The sequence below is a fragment of the Auxenochlorella protothecoides genome (assembly GCF_000733215.1).
Source record: "Auxenochlorella protothecoides strain 0710 unplaced genomic scaffold scaffold3, whole genome shotgun sequence".
Classification (NCBI taxonomy): Eukaryota; Viridiplantae; Chlorophyta; class Trebouxiophyceae; order Chlorellales; family Chlorellaceae; genus Auxenochlorella; species Auxenochlorella protothecoides.
This window is the reverse complement of record NW_011934358.1, coordinates 132,774-154,562: the sequence shown is the minus strand read 5'-3', so window position 1 is coordinate 154,562 and position 21,789 is coordinate 132,774. Positions and strand designations below refer to the sequence as shown.

At 65.5% G+C, this 21,789-nt stretch overlaps 8 protein-coding genes across 8 annotated transcripts; 1 reads left to right on the top strand and 7 right to left on the bottom strand.

Annotated features, from left to right (window-relative positions):
* Positions 1 to 1,294: 1,294 nt before the first annotated feature.
* F751_2775 (putative catabolite repression protein creC) lies at positions 1,295 to 3,161 on the top strand (the record flags this gene model as incomplete). The annotated part of the gene is made up of 5 exons (XM_011402469.1): positions 1,295 to 1,798; positions 1,984 to 2,202; positions 2,387 to 2,503; positions 2,745 to 2,947; positions 3,053 to 3,161. The coding sequence occupies 5 exons, from the start codon at positions 1,295 to 1,297 to the stop codon at positions 3,159 to 3,161; spliced, it is 1,152 nt and encodes a 383-aa protein (XP_011400771.1).
* A 294-nt stretch (positions 3,162 to 3,455) lies between these two features.
* F751_2774 (ATP-dependent RNA helicase DDX1) lies at positions 3,456 to 7,369 on the bottom strand (the record flags this gene model as incomplete). Its single annotated transcript, XM_011402468.1, has 9 exons — positions 3,456 to 4,001; positions 4,224 to 4,387; positions 4,596 to 4,760; positions 4,974 to 5,075; positions 5,260 to 5,479; positions 5,587 to 5,678; positions 5,831 to 6,212; positions 6,472 to 7,054; positions 7,302 to 7,369. The coding sequence occupies 9 exons, from the start codon at positions 7,367 to 7,369 to the stop codon at positions 3,456 to 3,458; spliced, it is 2,322 nt and encodes a 773-aa protein (XP_011400770.1).
* A 270-nt stretch (positions 7,370 to 7,639) lies between these two features.
* Positions 7,640 to 8,619, bottom strand: F751_2773 (Methylmalonic aciduria and homocystinuria type D-like protein, mitochondrial; the record flags this gene model as incomplete). The annotated part of the gene is made up of 4 exons (XM_011402467.1): positions 7,640 to 8,002; positions 8,148 to 8,242; positions 8,336 to 8,395; positions 8,520 to 8,619. The coding sequence occupies 4 exons, from the start codon at positions 8,617 to 8,619 to the stop codon at positions 7,640 to 7,642; spliced, it is 618 nt and encodes a 205-aa protein (XP_011400769.1).
* Positions 8,620 to 9,179: 560 nt separating this feature from the next.
* On the bottom strand, positions 9,180 to 10,756 carry F751_2772 (4-aminobutyrate aminotransferase GabT; the record flags this gene model as incomplete). Its single annotated transcript, XM_011402466.1, has 3 exons — positions 9,180 to 9,284; positions 9,426 to 10,481; positions 10,619 to 10,756. The coding sequence occupies 3 exons, from the start codon at positions 10,754 to 10,756 to the stop codon at positions 9,180 to 9,182; spliced, it is 1,299 nt and encodes a 432-aa protein (XP_011400768.1).
* A 383-nt stretch (positions 10,757 to 11,139) lies between these two features.
* On the bottom strand, positions 11,140 to 16,254 carry F751_2771 (Acetylornithine aminotransferase, chloroplastic/mitochondrial; the record flags this gene model as incomplete). The annotated part of the gene is made up of 9 exons (XM_011402465.1): positions 11,140 to 12,002; positions 12,261 to 12,610; positions 12,715 to 12,809; positions 13,599 to 14,162; positions 14,377 to 14,516; positions 14,680 to 14,821; positions 15,068 to 15,414; positions 15,606 to 15,811; positions 15,938 to 16,254. 9 exons carry the CDS (start codon positions 16,252 to 16,254, stop codon positions 11,140 to 11,142), a joined length of 3,024 nt encoding a protein of 1,007 aa, XP_011400767.1.
* A 459-nt stretch (positions 16,255 to 16,713) lies between these two features.
* F751_2770 (Molybdopterin synthase catalytic subunit) lies at positions 16,714 to 17,338 on the bottom strand (the record flags this gene model as incomplete). Its single annotated transcript, XM_011402464.1, has 2 exons — positions 16,714 to 16,986; positions 17,120 to 17,338. 2 exons carry the CDS (start codon positions 17,336 to 17,338, stop codon positions 16,714 to 16,716), a joined length of 492 nt encoding a protein of 163 aa, XP_011400766.1.
* Positions 17,339 to 17,912: 574 nt separating this feature from the next.
* On the bottom strand, positions 17,913 to 20,174 carry F751_2769 (Sulfite reductase [ferredoxin]; the record flags this gene model as incomplete). The annotated part of the gene is made up of 3 exons (XM_011402463.1): positions 17,913 to 18,125; positions 18,345 to 19,673; positions 19,845 to 20,174. 3 exons carry the CDS (start codon positions 20,172 to 20,174, stop codon positions 17,913 to 17,915), a joined length of 1,872 nt encoding a protein of 623 aa, XP_011400765.1.
* Positions 20,175 to 20,762: 588 nt separating this feature from the next.
* F751_2768 (hypothetical protein) lies at positions 20,763 to 21,736 on the bottom strand (the record flags this gene model as incomplete). Its single annotated transcript, XM_011402462.1, has 4 exons — positions 20,763 to 20,911; positions 21,064 to 21,227; positions 21,409 to 21,607; positions 21,706 to 21,736. 4 exons carry the CDS (start codon positions 21,734 to 21,736, stop codon positions 20,763 to 20,765), a joined length of 543 nt encoding a protein of 180 aa, XP_011400764.1.
* Positions 21,737 to 21,789: the final 53 nt, after the last annotated feature.

Sequence of the window (21,789 nt, the reverse complement as noted above, 5' to 3'; positions counted from 1 at the left end):
GGACGAGTGGGACGAGTGCCAAGGCATTGTGTGCCAGAGGCGCTAGGCTGGCTGGGCCCATTCTGCGGAACATCAGGGTGCTGCGGCTTGAACCATGCGGCGGTCCCTGGCGCCTCTGGTTCGTGCTGGACGCCCTCAGCCTCACGCCGACTAACGCCCCTGCAGACCTGGCGGGACCCCAGCTGGGCATCCAGGCCCTCCGCCCTGTTGGCGCCGGCCCCTGCTCTAGACCCTGCGCTCGGCATCCCCGACCTACCCTCCCCGGTCTCCTCCCTCCCCCCCGCATCCGGCGCATGGGCCGCAGGAGCGACGCCGGCAGCCGCCCCGGCCCCCGTCTCCAAGCTCGCCAGCAAGCCCGGGGCAGCCACTGTCAGGTCTGCAGGCCAGGCGGCCGGCGCAGGCCCCCGCCAGTCCAGGCTGGTCCCCCTGACGAGCGGTGCGCAGCAGCGCGCCTCCTCGCGCTCCCTGACGCTGCAGGGCCGGCCCCGCGCTGCAACCGGGTCCGCCCCCCTGTCCGTGTGGGAGGACACGATGGGGCCCGGTGAGCGGCCGTCGCTCAAGCCCTCCACGGCGGAGAGGGGGATGGTGGTAATGAGCCTGCGGCAGGGAGCGCCGCGCCGCGTCGGCCCCCTCCCCGCCAAGCCGGCGCCCGCCGAGCCGGCACCGTCCTCGGACTCGTCGCTCCCGGAGCCGAGCTCGGAGAGTGATGCCGGCCTCATCCCCACGCGGCCCTTGGACGGGGAAAGGTCGGCCGACGCGCTGGGAGCCCATCACCAGGCTGGCCAGTCGCTGAGGTCTGTGCCATCAGACTCCGAGCAGCAGGGAGCCCAGCCTCAAGCATTGCCAGACGACGATGGAGAGGCTGGGCAGGAACCCAGCTGCCCCAAGACACAGCCCTCGGAGGAGGACCTGCTGTCCGCCCTGGACTTGTCCGCCTTTGGTTTCATCGAGTCTGGTTGAGGGGGCACCCACCCCGTTGCATGCCTTGCCTGCCGCTGGAAGCGGCCAGTTGCCATTGTCCTCTCATGAGTCTGCCAGAGGAGGTATACTGTAAATCCTTGCATGATGCCAATACAATACTCCAGTAGGACTTTGGGGCTGACGAGGTACTAAGCTGCTCTGCCACGCTGTCGTGCTTCGCTTGGCTTGTGCCATGCTGGAGGGCGCGAGTGCTCCTCCCTCGTGATCACAGATCATCACTCCGTCCCTGCAGTGCTGATGACGCTGCTGCCCATCAATTGTCACCCGATCATGTGGTAATACCATCCATCCGGCGTCGAGCTGGCTCGAAACCATGCAGGGCGTGCTCACGCCCGAGGGACGGTGGTCCCTCGTCGCCGAGCGTCGCACCTCCCACCCCTTCAATCCCGAGACCCCCAGTACCTGCGTGATCTGCCACCTACCCGACAGGAAGGCCCCTGTGGCCGTCTTCAACCTTCCCAGGGCCCTCTTCCTCTGCGCGCTCTCCCCCGGCGCGGGCAGCGACTCGCGGCTGGTAGAGGTGCGGGGTACGGGCCCCGGCCCAGCCACCGCCAGCCCCACCTGCGTCGCCTTCACTCCGGAGGCCCAGGACGGCCTGGACCTGCTGGTGGGGATGGCCAGCGGGGAGGTGCTGCTCCTGTCCCTGGCAGGGTGCCTGGCCCAGCCCAATGGCGGCAAGCCCGTCCCCGCTGCCATCTACAATGAGGCCGGGGTGGACACGCCCGCGCGCGCGGTGTCGGTGCAGTGGATCCCGGGGACGAACGGCGGCTCCTTCATAGCCACCCACGCCGACGGGGCCTTCCATGCCTATCATCGGGTTGGATACTTGGTCTTGGTCCCCCGGGACGGGGCACAGGGGTGCGGCTTTCATCGGGGGTGCACCATTCCCCAGGCCTACCCTGCACGATCTGTCACACCATGCACATCACTCTCAGTCTGTCCTGCGTCCTGTCTACACTGCTCTCCTTGTCCACTCGCTGCCCGGCCCCTCCCCCCCCCCAGATCCTGGGGCAGAGCTCTGACAAGTGGCTGCTGCACAGGACCAATAGCGAGGTGGAGCCCCTGAAGATGGTCCCCCATCGGACCATGTCTGCGTTGTCACGGGGGTGCAGCGTCATCGCTGCCATGTCGCCGGCGGGGGACGCGGTGGCGCTGGCGGGAAGGGACGGAAGACTGGCCATTCATGCCTACCCCACAGGAGCCTGCATCGGCGGCTTCAAGGTGATGAGGTGCTAGGGCCTGCGGGTGGGTGCTGCAAGGGCCCACAAGCCAAATTCCTGAGTACCCTGGCCAAGGGCACACGCCCAACAGAAGCCATTCATTCCTGATGTGCAACAGTCTGCCCTGTGGCAGGGGTGTGCATGCGTAATCAACCCCCGCCTTTGCCCTCTGGACCCCCCGCCAGAGCTATTACGGCGGCCTTACCTGCGTGGCCTGGAGCGCAGACGGGTATCTGGTGGCGGCAGGGGGAGAGGACGACCTCATCACCGTCTACAGCCTCGTCAGCAAGGCGGTGGCTGCGGTGTGCCAAGGCCACTCCTCCTGGATCACCGGCGCTGCGTTTGACCCCTGGTGAGTGCACGGGGAGGCCGGACGTCAGGGCCGCAGGGTCCGAGCCCATTGGTGTGGAGGTGTTCGCCTGCCATGCAGCGACTCGTGACACTCACCCGCTTCCCCTTGCCATTTCGCCCATCCCAGGACTGCAAGCGGGACGCCCCCGCCCTCCCCCGACGGCCACCCCCCCGTCGTCGCCGCGGCTGCAGCGCGCCAGCGCCAGCTACCGCCTGGCCTCCGTGGGGCAGGACTGCCAGCTGTTGCTCTGGGAGGTCTCCGCGCCGGCGGTCAGGGCGGCGACCAGGACGCACAGCGTGCGCAGCTGGAGGGGGGTGAAGTCACTAGACCCGGGCAGCTTTGCTGCCCTGCGCCGGGGGGACATGCCCCTGGTGGGGCCTCTGGTGCAGCAGAGGTGAGGGGTTGCGGCAAGGTGGGGTGGAGCGCGGTTGGAGCTAGCTCATGAGCGGCAGGATTGTACCAATGACATGCACACTTTCTTTCTTCCCCATCCTGGCAGGATGACTGCGGACCCGCTCAGCTCCGTTACCGTGTCTGAGCAGGATGTCCTGCTTTCCTCCTACGGAGGCGGAATTCTGCGGCTCTGTCGCGCCGGCAGGACCCAGTGACGTCTGTGATGACAGTTGCCTTTTTTAGTCTGTGTCCACATTTTGTACCCTTCCATCCGAGACATTCTGCGTCTCCTGGCCCTTGTGCCGCTGGCCTTTGCATGCACAACTCTACTTTCCCCGAGCGCTGTTGCCTGTGACACCATTTTGTGGGTAACGCTGTACAACAACCTCAACACAGCACGGTCTGCATGCATGCAGAGTTTGGTACCGCCCTCAGATTTCACCAAGCTTGGCAGAGGACAGCGCCATTGGCTTTATCCGCCAGATCTTTCCAATCCCCGCTCCCCATCTTCACTCTCCCAGCGGGACGGTCTGCATGCGGCCGCGCACCGCCTCCACCTCGGCCCACTTGCGCTTCAAGTCGAAGAAGCTGGCCTGCGCGTCCCGCTCCAGTTTTGCCAGCGCGGCCAGGGCCGGCTGCACCGCCGCCAGGCGCCGGCCCAGCGCCTCTTGGGCCGCCGGGTCGGCGTCGGCGCCGCCCCCGCCGTAGGCCTGCGGGCCCCTGCCCAGCCGCGCCGCGATGTCGGCAGGCAGGGCCATGTCGGCCGGCAGGCGCGGCACGGCCGCGCCCAGCCTCTCCTCCACGTCGCGGAGCAGGCCGGGCTCGTCCAGCCACACCGTCTGCCCCCCCGGCCGGTCGTTGGTCGCCGTGTTCTGGCGGCTGGGTGCCAGCCAGGGCCGCTGGCCCTTGCCGCTGGCGTACCACACCTTCTCGGGCAGGGCCGAGACCAGGGAGACGGCCAGGCCGAGTGCATCAGCACGCCCCACCCGCCCAACCCTGTGCACGTAGTCCTCTGCCCGCTCCGGCAGCGTCATGTTGATCACGAAGGGCAGGCCCTGTGGTTGTGTGGGAGGATCGGGTGGAAGTCAGAAGCAAGGGTGCCTGGGCGCGGCCCGTGGAAGGAGTCAGGGGGCTGCGACCCTGATGTGGAGCATCGATGAGCCATCCCTTTGCACGAATAAGGCAGGCTCGGCAATCCTGACCGTTGCTGGGTCCAACGCTGGTGAGACCATGTGTGCCGGGTGCCCCTTTCCCCTTTCCCTCCCCACCCATTTCACCTGGATGTCGATGCCACGCGCGGCCACGTCGGTGGCGACCAGGAAACGAACCTCCCCGGCCTTGAAGGCGGCGAGGGCCGCCCGCCGCTCCTCCATGCTGCGCTGGCCCGCCAGCACCGCGCAGGAGTAGGGGTTGCCGGGGCCGCCGCCTGCTGCGGCACCACCTGCAGTAATCGGGGGGACGGGAAGGGTTTGAACGCAGCGAGCAAGAAGTAGAGGTGACAGGCCGTGTGTGGCGGTCTGAAAGGGATGTGTGCCCTCCCATGCAGCCACATTGCAGGAGGTGGGTGAGCATGCAGGGCCCAGGCTCATCTCTACTCCCCCGTTTCCCCCACTTTCTTGTATTCCCGCCAGCCTCTGTCTTGCACGCACCGCTCAGGTTCTTGAAGAACTTCTCTAGGTTGTCGCAGTCATGATTGGTCCGGCAGAAGATGAGCGCCTGCTCCATGCCCAGAGCCGTGAGGCAGCGCTGCAGCAGGCGGGGCTTCAGCCGCTTCACGGCCTCGGACCAGTTCTCGGGGGTGTCCAGGTCGGTGCCTGGCAAGGGGGGAAAGGAGGGTGTCAGGGATAAACAGGATGAGCTCCAGGGGTCAACGCTTCCGGCTATACTGGTGGAAGGGGAGGTGCCTTTGGGCCGCGCTCCTAGGTGTAGGCTCGTAGCCGCGACACTCGATGCTGAAGGGCGCAAGATAACCACGGCAAGCCTGGCACCAGCCTCCCCCCCTGGGCGCCCAATGCACATTTACTCACCCGTCGCGTCAAAGGTGTGGCAGCCGTCGCTGATCACGGCGGGGGAGGTCTGCAGCCAGGAGCGGTCCTCCCGCGGGTCCACCTCCAGCACCAAGTGATCCACTGCGTGGTGGAGCAGGGGATGTGAGAAAGAGTGGCATGGCAGGGGCAGGGAGAGGCAGTGCGAGAAATGGTCAGGACTATTCTCCATCGCACCTCTGCATCGTTGGCACCATCCAACCCAGCGCCTCACGGCCTCGCCATCACCCCTAAGGCCACCCAGGCACACTCCCGCTGCCCGCCTCACCCGTGTCCGGCAGGTGGTTCTTGCCCCGAAGGTCCACCAGGATCGGGTCCTGGCACAGCTCCCGCGCCAGTGCCCTGACCTCCTCTGAGTGGAGCGTGGCAGAGAAGAGCAGGACCTGCAGGCGCGCCACGCCAGCCCCCGCCTTGGGAAAGCGGCGGAACAGCTTCCGGATGGCTTCCTGGTTCCCCGTGTCCAGCAGGCGATCTGGGACAAGGCAAGGCTTTGGGGGTTGGGGTGATGTGAGGCACGGTGATGTTGGGCAGACACCCTCTGCCATGTGCACATGTGCGAAGCGAGTTCTGTGCAAAGCCATTCAGCTCTTCACACCCTTTCCAAGTCCTTGCCTGCCTCATCCAGGACAAAAAACTTGATGCCGTCCAGGACCAGCTTCCCGCTCTCCACGAATTCCATCACACGCCCTGGCAGGATGCAGGTTTGGGCATGGGTGGTGGCGATTGAGCTGCGAACGCGGTGCCGAGCCTGCTAGGAACACACACATGCACTCCAATTTCATCCCATATCGTCAACACCTTCCCCTCCTTGCGCCGATCCAGTGGTCAACAGCTCTCACCAGGCGTGCCAGTCACGATGTCGGCCCCCTCGGCCAGCGCCCGCTCGGCGGCCTTTGGGTTGGTGCCCCCCAGGCACAGGGCGGTGCGGACGCCGGGCACAGGGAGGAACTTGGAGAAGAGGCCCAGGTTGTCGTGGGTCTGCTCCGCCAGCTCGCGGGTGGGCTCCAGGATGAGGGCCAGGGGCCGCCGCGCCGCATTGGAGCCCGCCTGCGCTGGGGCGCTGGCCACCTCCCAGGAGACCAGGCCCTCCCCGATGCTGCCGCCGGGCAGGAAGCCCTGGTAGCCCGGGGGCGGGGGAAACTTCCAGGCCTCCGCGCCAAAGTTGGCCGCCAGCTCGGCGTTCTTCAGCGTGACGGCCGGGAACAGGGGCGTTGCCAGGTGCTGCAGGGGTTGAGTGGGTGAGTTGGAGGGTCGACGAGAGAGGGTCAGGACACGTGCATGGAGGCGCCGAGATCCCAGACGCTGCTGAGCACATGCCTTGACGCATGTGATTGAGGGCTGCACACGACCAGGCAGCAGGTGTGGTCTTGCTCGACTCCAAACCCAATGCCCAGGTGGAAGACCATGTCTCCCTGTCTGCCCTCCACCCCCCCTCCCCCACAGGTGCATGCCACCTCACCCCCCTGCACATCACACCCACCTTGGGCAGGTCGTACGCGACGCCCAGGTCCTTGCCGTTGAGGAAGAAGGAGAGGCGCCGCGCCTGCCAGTCCAGCGCAGCGCCCACCACGTCGCCCAGGCCGTAGGGCCTGCCATAGGGCTCAAAGGCGCCCGCGTGGCTGCGCCGGCCCGTGCCGCCGTAGCCCCAGGACCCCTTCTCCGTGCCCAGCTCCAGGGAGGAGGCCGGCGCGGCCCAACCCACCCGGCACAGGCCTTCGTCGCACACCGCGACCTCGAAGTAGCGGGGACCGGACGCGGGGTCGGCGCCCAGCGAGGCGCGCACCCCGCTCCAAGCCGCCTCGCTGCGGGACTGGCAGACCAGGCCGTCGGGCTGGATGGCCAGCGCGTCGTCGCGGTCCGCCGCGTTCCAGACGGCGGCGGCGGGCGCTGGGTCAGTGGCTGCGCCGCGCCCCGCAGTCGGCGCGCCGGTGCGCATGAGCCCGGCCCGGACCTCCTGGACCACCTGCAGCACGGGCAGCGCAAAGGCTCCCGTCTTGCCGCTCCCCGTCTCCGCGGCGGCCATGATGTCGCCCCCTCCCAGGATCGAGGGGGACGGCTTCCGCCTGGATGGCGGTGGGGAGCCTGGGGGTGTTGGAGGGGAGGTTGGAGGGGTGCGGAGGGTTGAGGGAGGGCGCACAACCAGCTGGAGGTTACAAGGGACGGATGAAGCATCTAGGGGAAGGATGCGCAGCATCCATACTAGCAATGCGATTCATGGGCAGTCCCAGAGCAGCAGGTAAGTGCAGGATGCCCAGCGACGCCCTGCCCCTCGACGCCCTGTCCAGCAGAACACCCAAGCATGGCACTCACGTCCATCCCAGCTCCTCCACAGCACGAATGAGCTCGGGCGACACGCCCAGCTCCTCAAAAGCGGACATCAGGGCTCAGGTCATGCAGCGAGGGCGTCCCCGGTCGCCTTGCTGAGTTGCTACACCCAGCCGGGCGCGACGCAACGATTGCCCGGACTGATCACGGGACCCCTCTCGTTGCGCGCCGCGCGATCCTTCTAAACTTAAGTATTGCTAGAATATCTGTATGTAGTTTCTCGTTGCACCTCGAGCTCGATCGTGCGTACATCCGGCCCAACATGTCGTTGCATGGGAGCGCGAGGCCGCGGGCGCGGGGAGCAAGATCCAAGGGAGAGAAAATCACACCCCGGGGCCGGTCAAGATGCCGGGGCGCTTGCCCCCGCAGCACTCGCAGTAGGGCGGGTGCCGTGGCTTCAACGTCATGAGCGTCTCCTGCCACACCGCCTCCACCACCTCCGCCGGCGCCTTGGCAAAGATGGTGGCGGGGTACACCCAGCTGCCCCAGGAGGGGTGCAGCGCCACCTTGCAGCACCCGGCGTTCTGTATACGGAAGCTGCACAGCGCACACAGCGCCGCCACCTCGTCGTACACGGCGCATGTGTCACGGTGCACCATGGACATGCCGGAGCAGGGGTCAATGTAGTCTGCCCAGTACCCAGAGGCCTCCAGCCGCCGGACCACCGCCTTGGCGAGGAAGAAGAACTGGCAGGAGGCAGGATGAGTTTGGGGGTGAGGTTCAAGCACATACTGTTCAAAGGCGAGCGTCGCACTGCGCGCCGCTGTCAACGACGCTGCGCCAAGGCTTATCCCCGAGCGCAGCAACCTCTGCAAGCCTCCCCCAACTCACCCTCTCCAGCAGGCGATCCTTCTCTTCCTCCACTTCAGGGCCCCTGCCCACAAGGTCCACCCGCGACTTTTGGCAGGTCATAAGAATAAACAAGTCTGTGCATAAGCCAGTGACGGGTGGTGGTGATGCTGTGCACCAGTGAGGAGGGCTGGTCTGGATTCCAGAAACTGTCATTATCCAACTCATACCTTTGATGTCTATGGAGGGAAACAGGGCGGCGATGTCATCCCTGAATCGTTTTGGACAGGCTGTTGGGTTGCAAGACGGAAGGAGGAGTAATTGCGGGTCTCCTCATCAGCGGATGAATCACGCATGCAGGCAACAACTCAAGCTGGGCACTGGCAGGGTTGGGTCGCAACCCCCGGCGCTCACCCTGCACCGACGCTTCGATCTCGTCCCCCCCCGCATGGTTCAATGAGGGTATGCTACTCCTGCGCCAGCCATCCATCACGAATGGCCGCACTTGCGGCATGGTGGCCGCAGTGCTCCGGCGGCAGGGAAGTGTTTTGATTCTCAGGACTGTCTCGCCGCCGAGCCGGAACGCACGAATGCAGACTGAGCCGTCTGAGGCAGCCTGTAAAGGTTACATTTGTGTGCAGGACGACACTTCGACTTCTCAGTACAACCCGAGTGTCCTATCAGAGGATGCGCAAAGCTGTGGGGTAGAATGAACAACATGCGACCCGGCGACATCCCCCAACAACATATAGAGTGGAAAAGACGTTAATCTTCAACAAGAGGACGTCCGCGAAAGGTCTCCGGTTCGAACCCGGACGAAAGCAGTTCATTCAGCTTTCGTGGTGTAGTTGGTTATCACGTTCGCCTCACATCCACCTTTTGCTTCGTGAGCTTTTGCCCGCATTGAGCCTGCCAGGCCGTGTCGCTCGTGACACATTCAGCTCTCCACTGCAGGCACTTTGCTCGATTCTGAATCTACAGCAATATTTGGGCCCATGTCACGTCAGCACATTTTGACACCCAGGATTGCGTTCTACTTCAGGACCTGCAGGGATTTCTCAGCAAGCCCCTCGCCTACGTGCAGTCGCGCACCGCCTCAGCCAGGGAGTCCTCGAAGATGCTAAGAGCGGCGTCAATCTCCTCCTCGCTCACGTTGAGCGGGGGCAGGAAGCGGATCGTCTCCCGCGCTCCGGCGGAGAGCAGGAGCATGTCGCGGCGTCCCGCGGCGGCGGTCACCCGCCCCGCCAGCCCCGCCGGCGCGGGCAGCTTCCCGTCGGCCGCCGCCAGTTCCGCGGCCACCATGAGCCCCCGCCCCCGCACGTCCACGACGGCGGGGAAGCGCGAGGCGACATCCAGCAGGCCGCGCATGAGCTGCGCGCCGCGCGCCGTGGCGTTGCCCAGCAGGTCCTCCTCCCGGATGACGTCGATGGTGGCCGCGGCAGCGGCGCAGCCCAGCGTGCTCCCGCCGTACGTCCCGCCCAGCATGCCCGGGGACATGGCCTGGAACAGCTGCGGCCGCGCTGCCAGGCCGGCAAAGGGGAACCCCGAGGCGATGCCCTTGGCGAAGAGCAGCATGTCCGGCTGCGCGGCCGACAGCTGCTGGTGGCTCCACCAGGTCCCCGTCCGCGCCATGCCCGCCTGCACCTCGTCGAAGATGAGCAGGATGCCATGGCGGTCGCACAGCACGCGCAGCGCGTCCAGGAACCCCGGGGGCGGCGTGAGGAAGCCGCCCTCCCCCAGGATGGGCTCGATCAGGATGGCCGCGGTGTCCGCCGGCGCGGAGTGCATCTTCAGCATCCACTCCAGTGCCTCCAGCGGGCCGCCGCAGCAGGCGCGGCCGGCGTAGTCGGCGCCGACGCCGGGCACGTTGGGGGCCAGGCCGTAGCCCAGGCCGCCGGCGGCGGCGCGCGCCTTGCAGTGCAGGCAGTAGGGGTAGGGCGCGGCCAGCACGCCCGACGGCAGCGGGCCAAAGGTCTGCCGGTAGACCGTCTTGGAGGTGGTGGCGGCCATGGCGCCGTAGGTCCGGCCGTGGAAAGCGCCGTCAAAGGCGATGACGTTCTGGCGGCCCGTGGCCGAGCGCGCGATCTTGATCGCGTTGTCCACCGCCTCGCTCCCGCTGCTGACGAAGAGATACTGGGTCAGGCTGGGGGGCATGATGTCGCGGAAGCGCTCCACCAGGTCGACCATGGGGCGGGAGGCGGGGAAGATGTTCTGCTGGGCCATGATCATGCGCCCCGCCTGCTCCTGAATGGCCGCCACCACGCGGGGGTGGCAGTGGCCCGTGGACAGCACGCCGATGCCGGTGGCCATGTCCAGGTGCTTGCGCCCGTCGGTGCTCCAGACGTAGGAACCCTTGCCGTAGTCGGCCACCAGGTCCTGAAGGGGTACGATGGGGGTTGGGCCTATCTCAGGTCGGATGGCTGGCCTCGGGGCGCATGGACTGGGGTGCCAGAGGCCCAAACCCTGAGAGAAAGCCTCAGCTGCCCACCAACCCCTCCACCCCGCCTCCTCACCCCGAACTTGGAGACAGCGGGGGACAGATTTTCAAGCACGGAATCCAGCGTTGGACCGGCCCTGGGTGCCGTAGTGGTGTGCAGGGATCGGTACAGGCCCCGAGTCGCCCTCAGGCCGGCCTCCGCTGAGGGCTTCATGGCAGCGAGTGTCCCCGACTCCCCTCCCAGGCAGCCGAAAGCCACACACTTTGAGCTGGCGATGCAGTCAGAACAACGCCGTTTTGTGTGTTTTTGGTGGGGTTTGTCCTGCCGAGTCGGCATATGTTGGATCCGCGGAACTTCTCTCCGGCCGTGTCGGAGCCTGGCCCCGCTTTCCAGATGATCTCACCGGCCATTCATAGAGACTCCGTCCATCAGGACTTGAAAGAGTCAGCAGGCTTTACAATTCGACAAAGACTAGAGTACAGAGGATCAAGCGGCGTACACGAGGGGACTGCTGTATGAAGGGGCGATGTCGTGGCCTGCCCGAGTCACCAGGGGCATGGCAGGCCACCAGGCCCCAGCCACCACTGAAACCCAGCTCACGTCAGCACCTCCGCGCACACCTTCCGGATGGTTTGCACCGCCTCATCGATGTCCTCGTCCGACACGATGAGCGGCGGCACCAGGCGCACGATGTCTCCGGCGCCCGCGGTGATGATGAGCAGGCCCCGCTCGCGCGCTGCGGCCACCACGGCCCCCGCCGCCTGGTCCAGCTGGATGCCCACGATGAGGCCCACGCCGCGCACCTCACGGACGTGGGGGTTCCCGTCCAGGGCGGCGCGCAGGCCGGCGCGCAGGGCCTCGCCCTTGCGCGCCACCTCGGCCAGGAAGCGCGGCTGGCGGATGATGTCGAAGGTGGTGACCGCCGCCTGGCAGACCAGCGGGTTCCCGGCAAAGGTGGACCCGTGGTCGCCCGGGGCCATGGCGTCCGCCACGCGCTGACTCAGCAGCACCGCCCCGATGGGCAGCCCGCCCGCCAGCGGCTTGGCCAGGGTGAGCAGGTCGGGCGTGACCCCGGCGCGCTCGTGCGCCCACAGCGAGCCGGTGCGTCCCAGGCCCACCTGCACCTCGTCGAAGACCAGCAGCGCGCCGGCCTCGTCGCAGGCGCTGCGCAGGCCGCGCAGGAAGTCGGCGCCGGGGTCGTGGATGCCGCCCTCGCCCTGGATGGGCTCCACGAACACCGCGGCCACGCGGCCACTGGAAAGCGCGGCGCGCACCGCGTCCAGGTCGCCGTAGGGCACCAGGCTGCTGCCGGGGGTGAGCGGCGCGAAGGGCGTGCGGTACTGCGACTTGTAGGTCAGGCTCAGCGCGCCCAGCGTGCGCCCGTGGAAGCTGCCCTCGAAGGCCAGCAGGTCCGAGGGCGCGGAGGCCGAGGCCTCGGCATCGTATGGGTCCACGCCGGCTGTAGACATTGTAGATGGGAAGGTGGTGAGGGAAGGGATGACTCGATTGACTTCAGACACACCATGTGCTATGGTCAACACGATACAGGCAAGGTCTCTGGGTCTCTCTCTGTCGCTACGTGCCCCACGGATTCAATGCATAGCTGGGTTTCTATACACCACTACGACGGCTTGGTGGGCCCACTCCCTCAACACCACCCATCCCCACTCTCACCATCATCTGCAGTAAGGCCCACATCCCCACCCAGCACACCCACCTACACTCAACCCACCCCTGATCTTGGCGTATTTGCGCGCAAACTTGATGGCTGCCTCGTTGGCCTCGGTGCCGGAGTTGGCGAAGAAGGCGCGGTCCGCGAAGCTGTTCTCCACCAGGGCCTTGGCCAGGGCCACCTGGGGCACGGTGTGGAAAAGGTTGCTGGTGTGCGCCAGCAGCGCGGCCTGCTCGCTCACGCTATCCACCCAGGCTGGGTGGGCGTGGCCAAGCGCGTTGACGGCGATGCCAGAGGTGAAGTCCAGGTACTCTTTGCCCTCCAGGTCGTACAGGCGGGAGCCCTCCCCATGCGTCAGCACGATATCGGGCCGGGAGTAGGTCTGCAGGATGTACCTGTGGGGTCATGCAGTGAGGGTGCTGAGGAGACCGTTCAGGGAAAAGGGATTGTTACAGGGCACATAACGCTGGGGCTCTCCCATACCCTCCCCCACTCCCACTTTTTCTCATCGGCGATGATTTCCGCCGTCAGATCTGCGCCAGTCTGGGTGGACTCGTGCAGGGAGGGGGCCGCTGCGGCCCGCGGGGCCACCGCCTGCAAGCACGGGGTGAGATGGGAGGGTTGGCATGGAGAGGGGTTCAATACCCCACCACACCGCCGAGACCCATGCAGGGGATAACCCATGCGGAGAATTCACTCACCCTGCGACCGCGATGCCCCTTCCTGTCGGACATGCCATGGTGTACTCGAGCCACCGGCCTGGCGCCCAGGCAGGACGCAAGGGTTGCCATCCCTCCAGAGCTCTCGGACCGGACCTGCTCTGCAGACGCCGCGTGCTGCGGTTTTGGTGATGGGTATGCGTATCGCGTATCGGATCGGGTGGGCTTCTGCCGCTAACTGCCCCGCGGACGACGTACTCCAGCACGTGTGCTCGACCGAGGGGCGGGGGGGGCACGTGGCACGTGGGTGCTTACACACACAAAGGATGAGCGGTGGTTCCCAAAGGGTAGATGGTTGGGGTGTAGAGCACGGCAAAGGCAAAGTGTAATGCGGATTGAGATTGAAATTGTGAGGTTGGGGGTGAGAATACAAAGCTGCTGCCCTGGCTTACTACGCGCAGGAGAGGGGACGAGCTGGCATGACTGACCGGCGTTGGCCAGGCGTCTGTCCAGCCGGCAATGGAGTTGGAAGACCCACTGGCCAGGTCCCCCGCTGCAGCCACCCTCCGTCCTAAACTTGGCGGTTGCCGCAGCAGGACCCCGGCTCCACGAACTGCACCTCCAGCTCGTTCTCATTGCCGGCGGCGGTGGGCGCGGCGGCCGCGCGGTCGCCCACCTCCCCGATGTGCCCGAAGAGCAGCGCGCCCAGTGCGAAGCCCAGCACGGTGCTGACGATGAGCCCGATGTTGAAGGTCATGACCACCAGCATGAGCATGTAGTCCAGGAAGACCACGACGCCAGTGAAGAGGGAGCGGACGACGTTGCGGCGCAGCTGCGCCAGGGAGGCCACGCGCCAGCCGGCCCAGAGGCCCGGCGCGGGCGCCGGACCCGCACAGCCGCTGGCGCCGACGTAGGCCTTGGACCCGCCCGCCCCCAGCGACTCGGAGCCGCTGTCGGAGGCCGCGCCGTCGCCGCCGCAGCAGGAGGTGCGCAGGCGGGACGCCCAGACGGCCTCCAGGCGCAGGCGCAGCGACTTGAGGAACTGGACCAGGATGGCGGTCGCGATCATGGCCAGGCAGGAGGCGATGTACTCGCCCTTGTTCCGCGGTACCCAGGCCTGGAACAGGATCAGCTCCGTCCAGGCCGCGTGCATGTACATCTTCATGGGCGGCGTGGAGCTGCCTGCCGGGTCGGAGGAGCACAGCGTGGCAAAGGTGCCGGCCGCGCCGCCATCGCACATGGCGGTGTATGACGCGCACTCGGGCATGGAGGGCATGCCCTGGCACACCTGGGATGTGCATGTTTCGGGTGGGCTTGGGTTGGGGGGGATTCGGACAGCCGTGCGGAGAATCGAAACACAACCAGGGTGCAAGGCATGCATGGCGGTGCACTGGGGTGTGGGCACGCTGTGGGAGCACCCACCCCTGGTCAAGCAAGCAGCCATCGTTCCCCCCTCCCATACAACCACAGGCCAACCCCCTGCATGGCCCTGTCCAGCCCACCTGGGCCAGGGTGAGGATGGGGTTGGGGCAGGCGGTGCGTGATGTACAGTCCGAGCAGCCGTCCATGTACATCTGGCCGCACATGTCTATGACCTGGTCCATGGCGTCGAAGGTGATCACCAGGTTGGGCACTGCCGCATCTGCACATGGATCGGAAGGGAGGGAGGGTGGGGCAGGTCTGCGTCGGGCGGCTATGGCGCACCTGGCAGTGGCGAAGCGGCCAACACACCTGTCCATCCTAAGAATCCCTTCCCCGACGCAGACACACACACACACACACACACACGCGCCCACTGTACTCACGCTGGGTGCACTGGGCGACCTTGGTGCCGGAGGCGGAGCAGAGGGCCACCCAGCCCTGGCAGCCGTTCATGCCGGGCATGTCCACGCACAGGTCGGCCAGGATGGAGAAGGGGTCGCAGTACGTGCCGGAGGCAGTGCCCGCCTGCACAGTTAAGAAGGGCAGGAGATGACGGAAGGGGGGAAGGGGGGGGCGGTGTGAAGGGTGAGCATGCATGCATGCATGCACAAAGGCAGGGTACCCTTGGGGCCCTCCTATGAGTGCAGCACTTGGGCCCTATCCTGGCCGGGGCAGCCACAAGCCCAAGAATAGACGAAACCCTGACTCCCCCCCCCCATCAATACCCACGCCTTAGTCATCCCCCCCAACCCAAATGAAACCCTCACGCACATTGCACATGTTGTGCAGGGTGCAACCGGACATGAAGGGCATGGAGTCGCAGAGGACGGTGATGTTGGCCTCGGTGATCGAGGTGGGCTGGACAAAGTCTGCACAGCTCGCAGTGGTGGGGTCGTCATAGCAGCCGCCGACCGCCCAGTTGCTGTGGGAGGAGCTAGGGCTGGGGGTAGCGGCGGGCGACATGTCCATGGAGGGACTCATGGCCATGGCAGGGCTGGGGCCGGCGGCGGGCGTGGACGAGCACAGGCCGGGGAAGGCGGCGGCGTTGGAGGCGCAGAAGGTCGTCCAGTCGCCGCACCCGTCCATGCTCATCTCCAGGCACAGCTCCGCGAGTGTGCCTGTTGGGTGTCAGGAATTGGAAGGTTGTGACAGGTTGGGCTTGGGCCGATGATCAGGGTGCCAGGACAGCAAAGAGCGGCAAGCATGGAGAAAGCTATCGGCAGGGCGTTGCCATTGCCATTGAGGCTTGGCAGCAGAGGGGTACCCTGGCCCCGCCAACACAAGCACAACCGCCCGCCCCTCTGCTCACCGAGGGGGTTGGGGCAGCTGGCCTGCAGCTGGGCCGCGGTGGGCGTGCCGCTGACGGCAACGCAGTTGCTACACCCGGTCATGGTCATGCTGCTGCACAGCGTCTGGACGTCATTGTAGAAGGAGGTGGCGCTGGTCAGACCAGTGATGCTCTTTGCGCTGGTACAGGCCGGTACCACGCTGCCCGTGCCGCACAGCGTCTTGTACCTGCACCAATTGAAGAGGGCAAGTGTGAGAGATCAATACTGGTGTGTTTGGGGGGGCCGTGTTGGGGTATCCATGCTGGCGCTGCCATGGCAGCACAACCCTCCTCTCTGCCATCCAGTGACCCACTTCTCGCAGGTGGAGATGGTGGAGTCCTCGGTGCATGCCGCCAGGATGAGGGACATGGGGTTGCAGGCGGTCAGGGTGCCGGCCTCCACGCATGCCTCGCGAAGAGAGCAGGCCGCAGGCCAGCCCTCCACGGTTGCAGAGCCGGTGTTGCAGGTGGCATTCAGGTCCGTCCACAGTTTCGTGGAGGACAGCAGCAGGGTGGAGCAGGTGGAGGCGGTGGGATCCGTCCAGCATGCATCGTTCGCGGCGCCCAGGGCGGCCAGGGGCGCTAGCAGGGCCAGCAAGAGGGCCAGGGCGCAGCGAGAAGGACAGGACATCGCAAGGAGGAGTTCCGGATCTGACCGTCGAGTGCTCCCCAGGAACTGCACGGCAAGGGATGAATCAGGAATACATCTGGTAAGCCTCGCACAACCATGTCGGGCGATGCTGTGTAGGGGCCGCTGACCTGAGGGGGGGTGCTGGTACGCAGATGCTCGACCCGAGGCGGAGTCGACTCTGAGCTCGACCGATGAGCTACCCACTTGCACTTCGCTCCCAAATGTTGTGTATGTATAGCACGGGGTGTGGCTCGACGTCTTGTGTCCTCAAAACATCTGCAGGCTTACGACGGGAAGTGTACCAGCGCCTATCGCGTGCGCTTCCTTGCTTTCTAGACTGCGGTTATCCACGAGCCCCTAGTGATCCCCAGCCAATGCTTGAAATGAGGCTGCAGGCCGTTCCACCAGGTACATCAGAAACAGTGGACATGCAACAGTGCACCAGCGACCTGCTCCTCCTCATGCCAGCCCCTCACTGCTGTTCCCAAGCAGCTGGCACTCGGCATTCTCCTTCCAGATGCTGCCATCCTCGAAAAATTCCTTCTTCCAGATGGGTACCGTTGCCTTCAGGGCATCGATCACCCAATGGCAGGCTTGGATGGCTTCGAGGCGGTGCGCCGAGGAGGCAGCGATGAGGACACTCGGCTGGCCCACCCACACCTCACCAACCCTGTGAGCCACCGCCAGCCTAATTATGGCGTGCTTCTGGCAGCACTCCTCGCAGACGTCCTGCTGCGGGGTTGATTAGGTAGCACAGGGTGTTGTTGTGGGGATTGGTCTAATCCTCCCGCTCCCCAAGCCGCCTGCCACATGAATCTGCAAGTCACCGCTGTGCAGAATCGCCGCTGAATCCCAATCATCTCACAGCACGTGCCTTGAGTTTTTTGAGAGCCATGTCGGTGTAGCACTCGTACTCCAGCTTCACGACGGCCTTGCCCTTGAAGCTGTTGCGAGTGACCCCCGAGAAGGTGGAGATGGCACCGGCACCTGGGTCCTCCACAAACTGCATGCACTGGGCAAGATCCAGGGCCTCGCCCGAAACCCTGGCGGCCCATTGCTCTCCGGAAATGGAGGCAGGCTCCATGGATAGGGACGTTTGAATCGAGTGCGATGTGGTGCCTGAGTGGCCACACCGGCACAGCGAGTGGACTGTGCGCCCTAGCGCATGCTGAATGCGATGTGAGTCTATTCGTTCATGATATAGAGCGTTAAGGTTTACGAGCAATCACGCACCTAGCTTTTACGAATCGCGAGTGAAGAGTGCTGGTGGGCAATCTTGCTCGACTGTCGACAACACGGCCACGGCACTCAGTCCTGCCCTGGTGTCTGCTTTTCCTGCACCCCCGGTTGCTCCAGATCGTCAACCTACACACATGCAACAATTCAACAGTGGATAATTTCCTCTGAAGAGGCCTCGTGGTCACATGCTCTGCCCAGGAGGTGATCAGGGGGGCCCAGGAAATCGGTCTTCCCCAATTCTACAACAAGCATGTGCACAGGGTACTGCCGTGCACAGGGACACAACACTCCCCTCGAATCTTCAGGGCTCCATCACCCTCGCATGCTCCTCGTGGCTGCTGATGGGGCCACATGGGAGGGTGCGCCACAGACAGCGCAAGTGCCCTGCCTCCTCCGGGGTGCTCAGCCTCTCCTCTCTCTCAATTTGAAGCGGCCACCCTGGCGCTGCCTGCAGGCTTGCGGCCGCCGCGGGGCCCCTTGGCCTTGGGCTCCTCCACCGCGCCGTCCGCCAGCTGGCGCGCATGTAGCGCCGGGAAGCCGACCCGGGACGTGAACTCGCCAAAGCTCTCCTCCGGACCCAGCCGCTGCTCCTTGAACAGCGCAAAGAGGGGCGTGAAGAACTTCTCAAAGTCCTGTGGGGTGTGGAGAGGAGGGGTGGGAGAGGAGAGTGTGTGGGATGTCCTCCGTTGCTTTGCTGATTTGCAGCAGGGACTCTGAGCACCGTCGCCATGCCGACCACCCCAGCACCAATGGCACCCTCCCCCAAACACTCCCTCCCCCCGACACTCCCTCCCCCCAACACTGCCTCCCCCCAACACACACACACCCCAACCACCACCTCCCGCACTCACGTCCAGCTTCACGCGCTCCGCGTAGAGCTGGGCCAGTTGCGTGGCGCCGTGCGTGCCACCCAGCCAGACCTGGTAGCTGGTGGCGCCGTCCCCCACCAGGCCCAGCTCCGCCATGTAAGGCCGCGCGCAGCCGTTGGGGCAGCCCGTGACGCGGACGACGAAGCGCTCAGCGGCGGGGAAGCCCAGCGAGTCCAGCACGCCGCGCAGGCGGCGCACGATGTCCGGCGAGGCGCGCTCCGCCTCGCCGATGGCCAGGCCGCAGAGGGGCATGGCGGGGCAGGCCATGGACAGCGCGTCCAGCGGGTCCAAGGTCTCGTGGCCCGGCAGGCCCGCAGCCGTGAGCGTGGCCTCCACCTCGTCCCTCAGCTCGGGCCGCACGTCGCGCAGGATCAGGTTCTGGTTGGCGGTGATGGTCAGGGGCAGGTCGTGGCGCTCCACCAGCGCGCGCAGCGCCTTCTTGGCCTCGCCCCGCACCCGGCCGTTGCGCACGTACACGCCGTAGGCCAGGCGGCCGTCGCCCTGCTCCATCCAGCCCAGGTAGGGCCGGAACTCCCAGGGCGGGAGCGCGGCGGGGGGGCCGAAGCGCTTGCCCAGGTACTGCTCGGCCACGCTGCGGAACTTGTCCATGCCCCACTCCACGATCAGGTACTTGAGCCGCGCCTGCTTGCGGTCGTCGCGCCGGCCGTAGTCGCGCTGCACCGCCACCACCGCCTTGACCGCCGCCAGGAGGTCGGCGGGGGCCACCGTGCCCAGGTCCGCCGCCAGGTGGGGGAAGGTGGAGGCCTTGCCGTGGGAGCGGCCCATGCCGCCGCCCACCATGAGGTGGTACCCCGTGGTGGCGCGGGTGGCGGGGTCGGACAGCACCACGATGACCAGGTCGTTGGTCAGCACGTCCACGCTGTTGTCCCCCGGCACCGTCACCGCCACCTTGAACTTCCGGGGCAGGAACAGGTCGCCGTAGATGGGCTCCGGCGAGCCGGGGAAGGAGGCGCCGTGGCTGGTGTCCAGCCGCGCGGCGGTGACCGCCGGGTCCTCCCGCGCCAGGCTGAAGAACTTCTCGCCGTCCAGCCAGACGTCGTAGTAGGCGCCGGACTGGGGGGCCAGCAGCGCCGCCACGTCTTCCGACACCTTGGCCACCGCCGCGTAGTCGGGGCGGTCGGTGAAGGGCGCGGGCGGGGAGCAGACGTTGCGGTTGACGTCGCCACATGCGCCCAGCGTGCTGCCCATGGCCTTGATGACGGACGAGAAGACCGTCTTCAGGTCGCCCTTCAGCACGCCGTGCAGCTGGAAGGTCTGCCGCGTGGTCAGGCGCAGCGTGCCGTTGCCGTACTGCGGAAGGATTTTATGTTTGGGTGTGTGTGTGTGTGAGGTGACGGTGCCCATGTGGAAGGGTGACGAGTGTACGCAGGTGTGCCCTGGACCGTGACGCATGCCGTGCTGCAGCTATCCCTGGGGCCCCTCCCCCCCCTCCCATGACACAAACCAACCAGGCATGCATACCAGGTCGGCCAGCTCGTCCATGACGAGATAGAGCTTGTTGGAGACCAGGCCGGAGGGCTGCTTGGTGCGCATCATGAACTGGTAGAGCTTGCCGGAGCCAAAGGCCCGCTTCTCCCGGTCGTCCTGCTGGTAGGAGCCGTGGAACTTCATGAGCTGCACCGCCTCCTCAGAGATGTTGGTCTCCTTGGTCACCAGCTCCTGCATCAGCGGGTGGCGCAGGAAGTCGGACTTCTCCTTGATGATCTCCACCTTGGACCGCTTGGGCCCGTGGGCGGTGGGAGGACGGGAGGGCGTCGCCACGCATGTGATGACAGACCGCCTCTGACCCATGCACGGACGGCTGGGGGTGGAGCATGCCGACTGCATGGTGTCCTCGGCCCGGTTCGACACCCCGGCTCGGAGTAGGCTCAGCTCGAGGGCGGCTGCGGGAAGGCTTCGTCCGGCAGCCCAGTCCTCCACAGGTGGAAAGCTTCGTCAGAGGAGTGAGGAAGACTTCCTCTTTGCTATGCCAAATTTCGGCGTCCGGTCGTGTCCTCATGTGCAACGAGGGTTTCGGGTTACCTCAGCCAGTCTCCCCCCTCACGCGACCGAAGCACGTGACCTGCCCAGTTCCAGCAAATATTATAAAGTGCGCTGCACACTACAATAAAAGGCATCTCCATTGCTCTGAAATCTCTGAAATCCCATATGAGACATCGCAAGGGGCCCCTTTCCATGACTGGTGGGTGCCAGTTCTGCAGCATCGTGGCCCTTGCACCCCATGCTATCTCCAGCACCCAACACACGCAGTGCATGATACAGTCCGCCGTAGTGTACATGTTCAATGTGGTCAGAGCTGCAACGTTCAGGCTGCAATAAGAGTCCAAAGGGGGGGTAGCTGAGGCGCCAATGGCACAAAAAGGGCGCGTCAGAGCGGCGCTATTGCCCCGGCTGTCCGCTCCAGCCACTGGTGTCGTAGTGGACCCAGCCATCATCCCCCTGATACTGCTCCTCGTCCATGCTGTACGGACCGCAAGGCCAGACAGCGCTGTTCTGGAAGAGGGCCTGCCGCACCAGATCGAAGCGATCTGTGAGTGGGAAAGCGTCCCATGAGAGAGCCGAGCAAGGGAGGCGCGGCGCGAAGCAACCGCAAGAAGTAGCCTGAAAAGGCATCAGCTCAGCATGCTCAATTTTCCACAACAGAATGCGTCCCGCTGTCAAGCACCACACCTCCGCGCACCGTCCATAGGGCAGGCTGGCAGGGCCTCCAAGGCCTCCTGGAGCACCCCATCCTCCACCATGCCGAGGCTCGCGGCCTCCACCACATCCTCCTCGCACCGCGCAAGCACAGCATCTATGGCATACTCTGGACGTCCTCCAGCTTGGAAGTACGAAGCAGTGGCCCTGCGTGGAGGAGGGCAGGATGGGAGGGTTCCAAATTAACAGGTTGGGGCCCTTGCACTACATGCGGGTGTTTGCACAGGATGTCAGTCCCTCAGTATATATTGCATGGCCTAGTCTCAATGCAATGAACACGACACGCGGCCTGGCTACCAACGACGAGTCGGACCCCTCGAAATCTCACCCCTTGTCCAGACCAGGAACGAAGCCTATGCACTGCCTCATCAGGGCGGGCTTCGGGAACTGTTTCTGCCGCAGGAGGTAGGCAAAGGTTGCCATACAGTTCGAAAATCCAACCACAAAGGCGTGGCTGACTTCCAGGCGCAGATCAACGGGGACGTAGTCCAAGAGGTAGACGGAGGGGTCGTGGAGGGAGCCTCCCGCTGGCAGAGCAACAGGTGGGGCGAGGCGTGAGCGATGCACCCGGATCTCCCGTCGGGGGCCGACGGAGCTCAGCCTACACCTCCATCGAGCATCTCACCGTGTGACTTCGGCCACGAGTCTCCCACCATGCCCGAAGCTGCCGTGGCGAATTCTTGGAGCCTGAGGCCCATCCGGGGGCTCA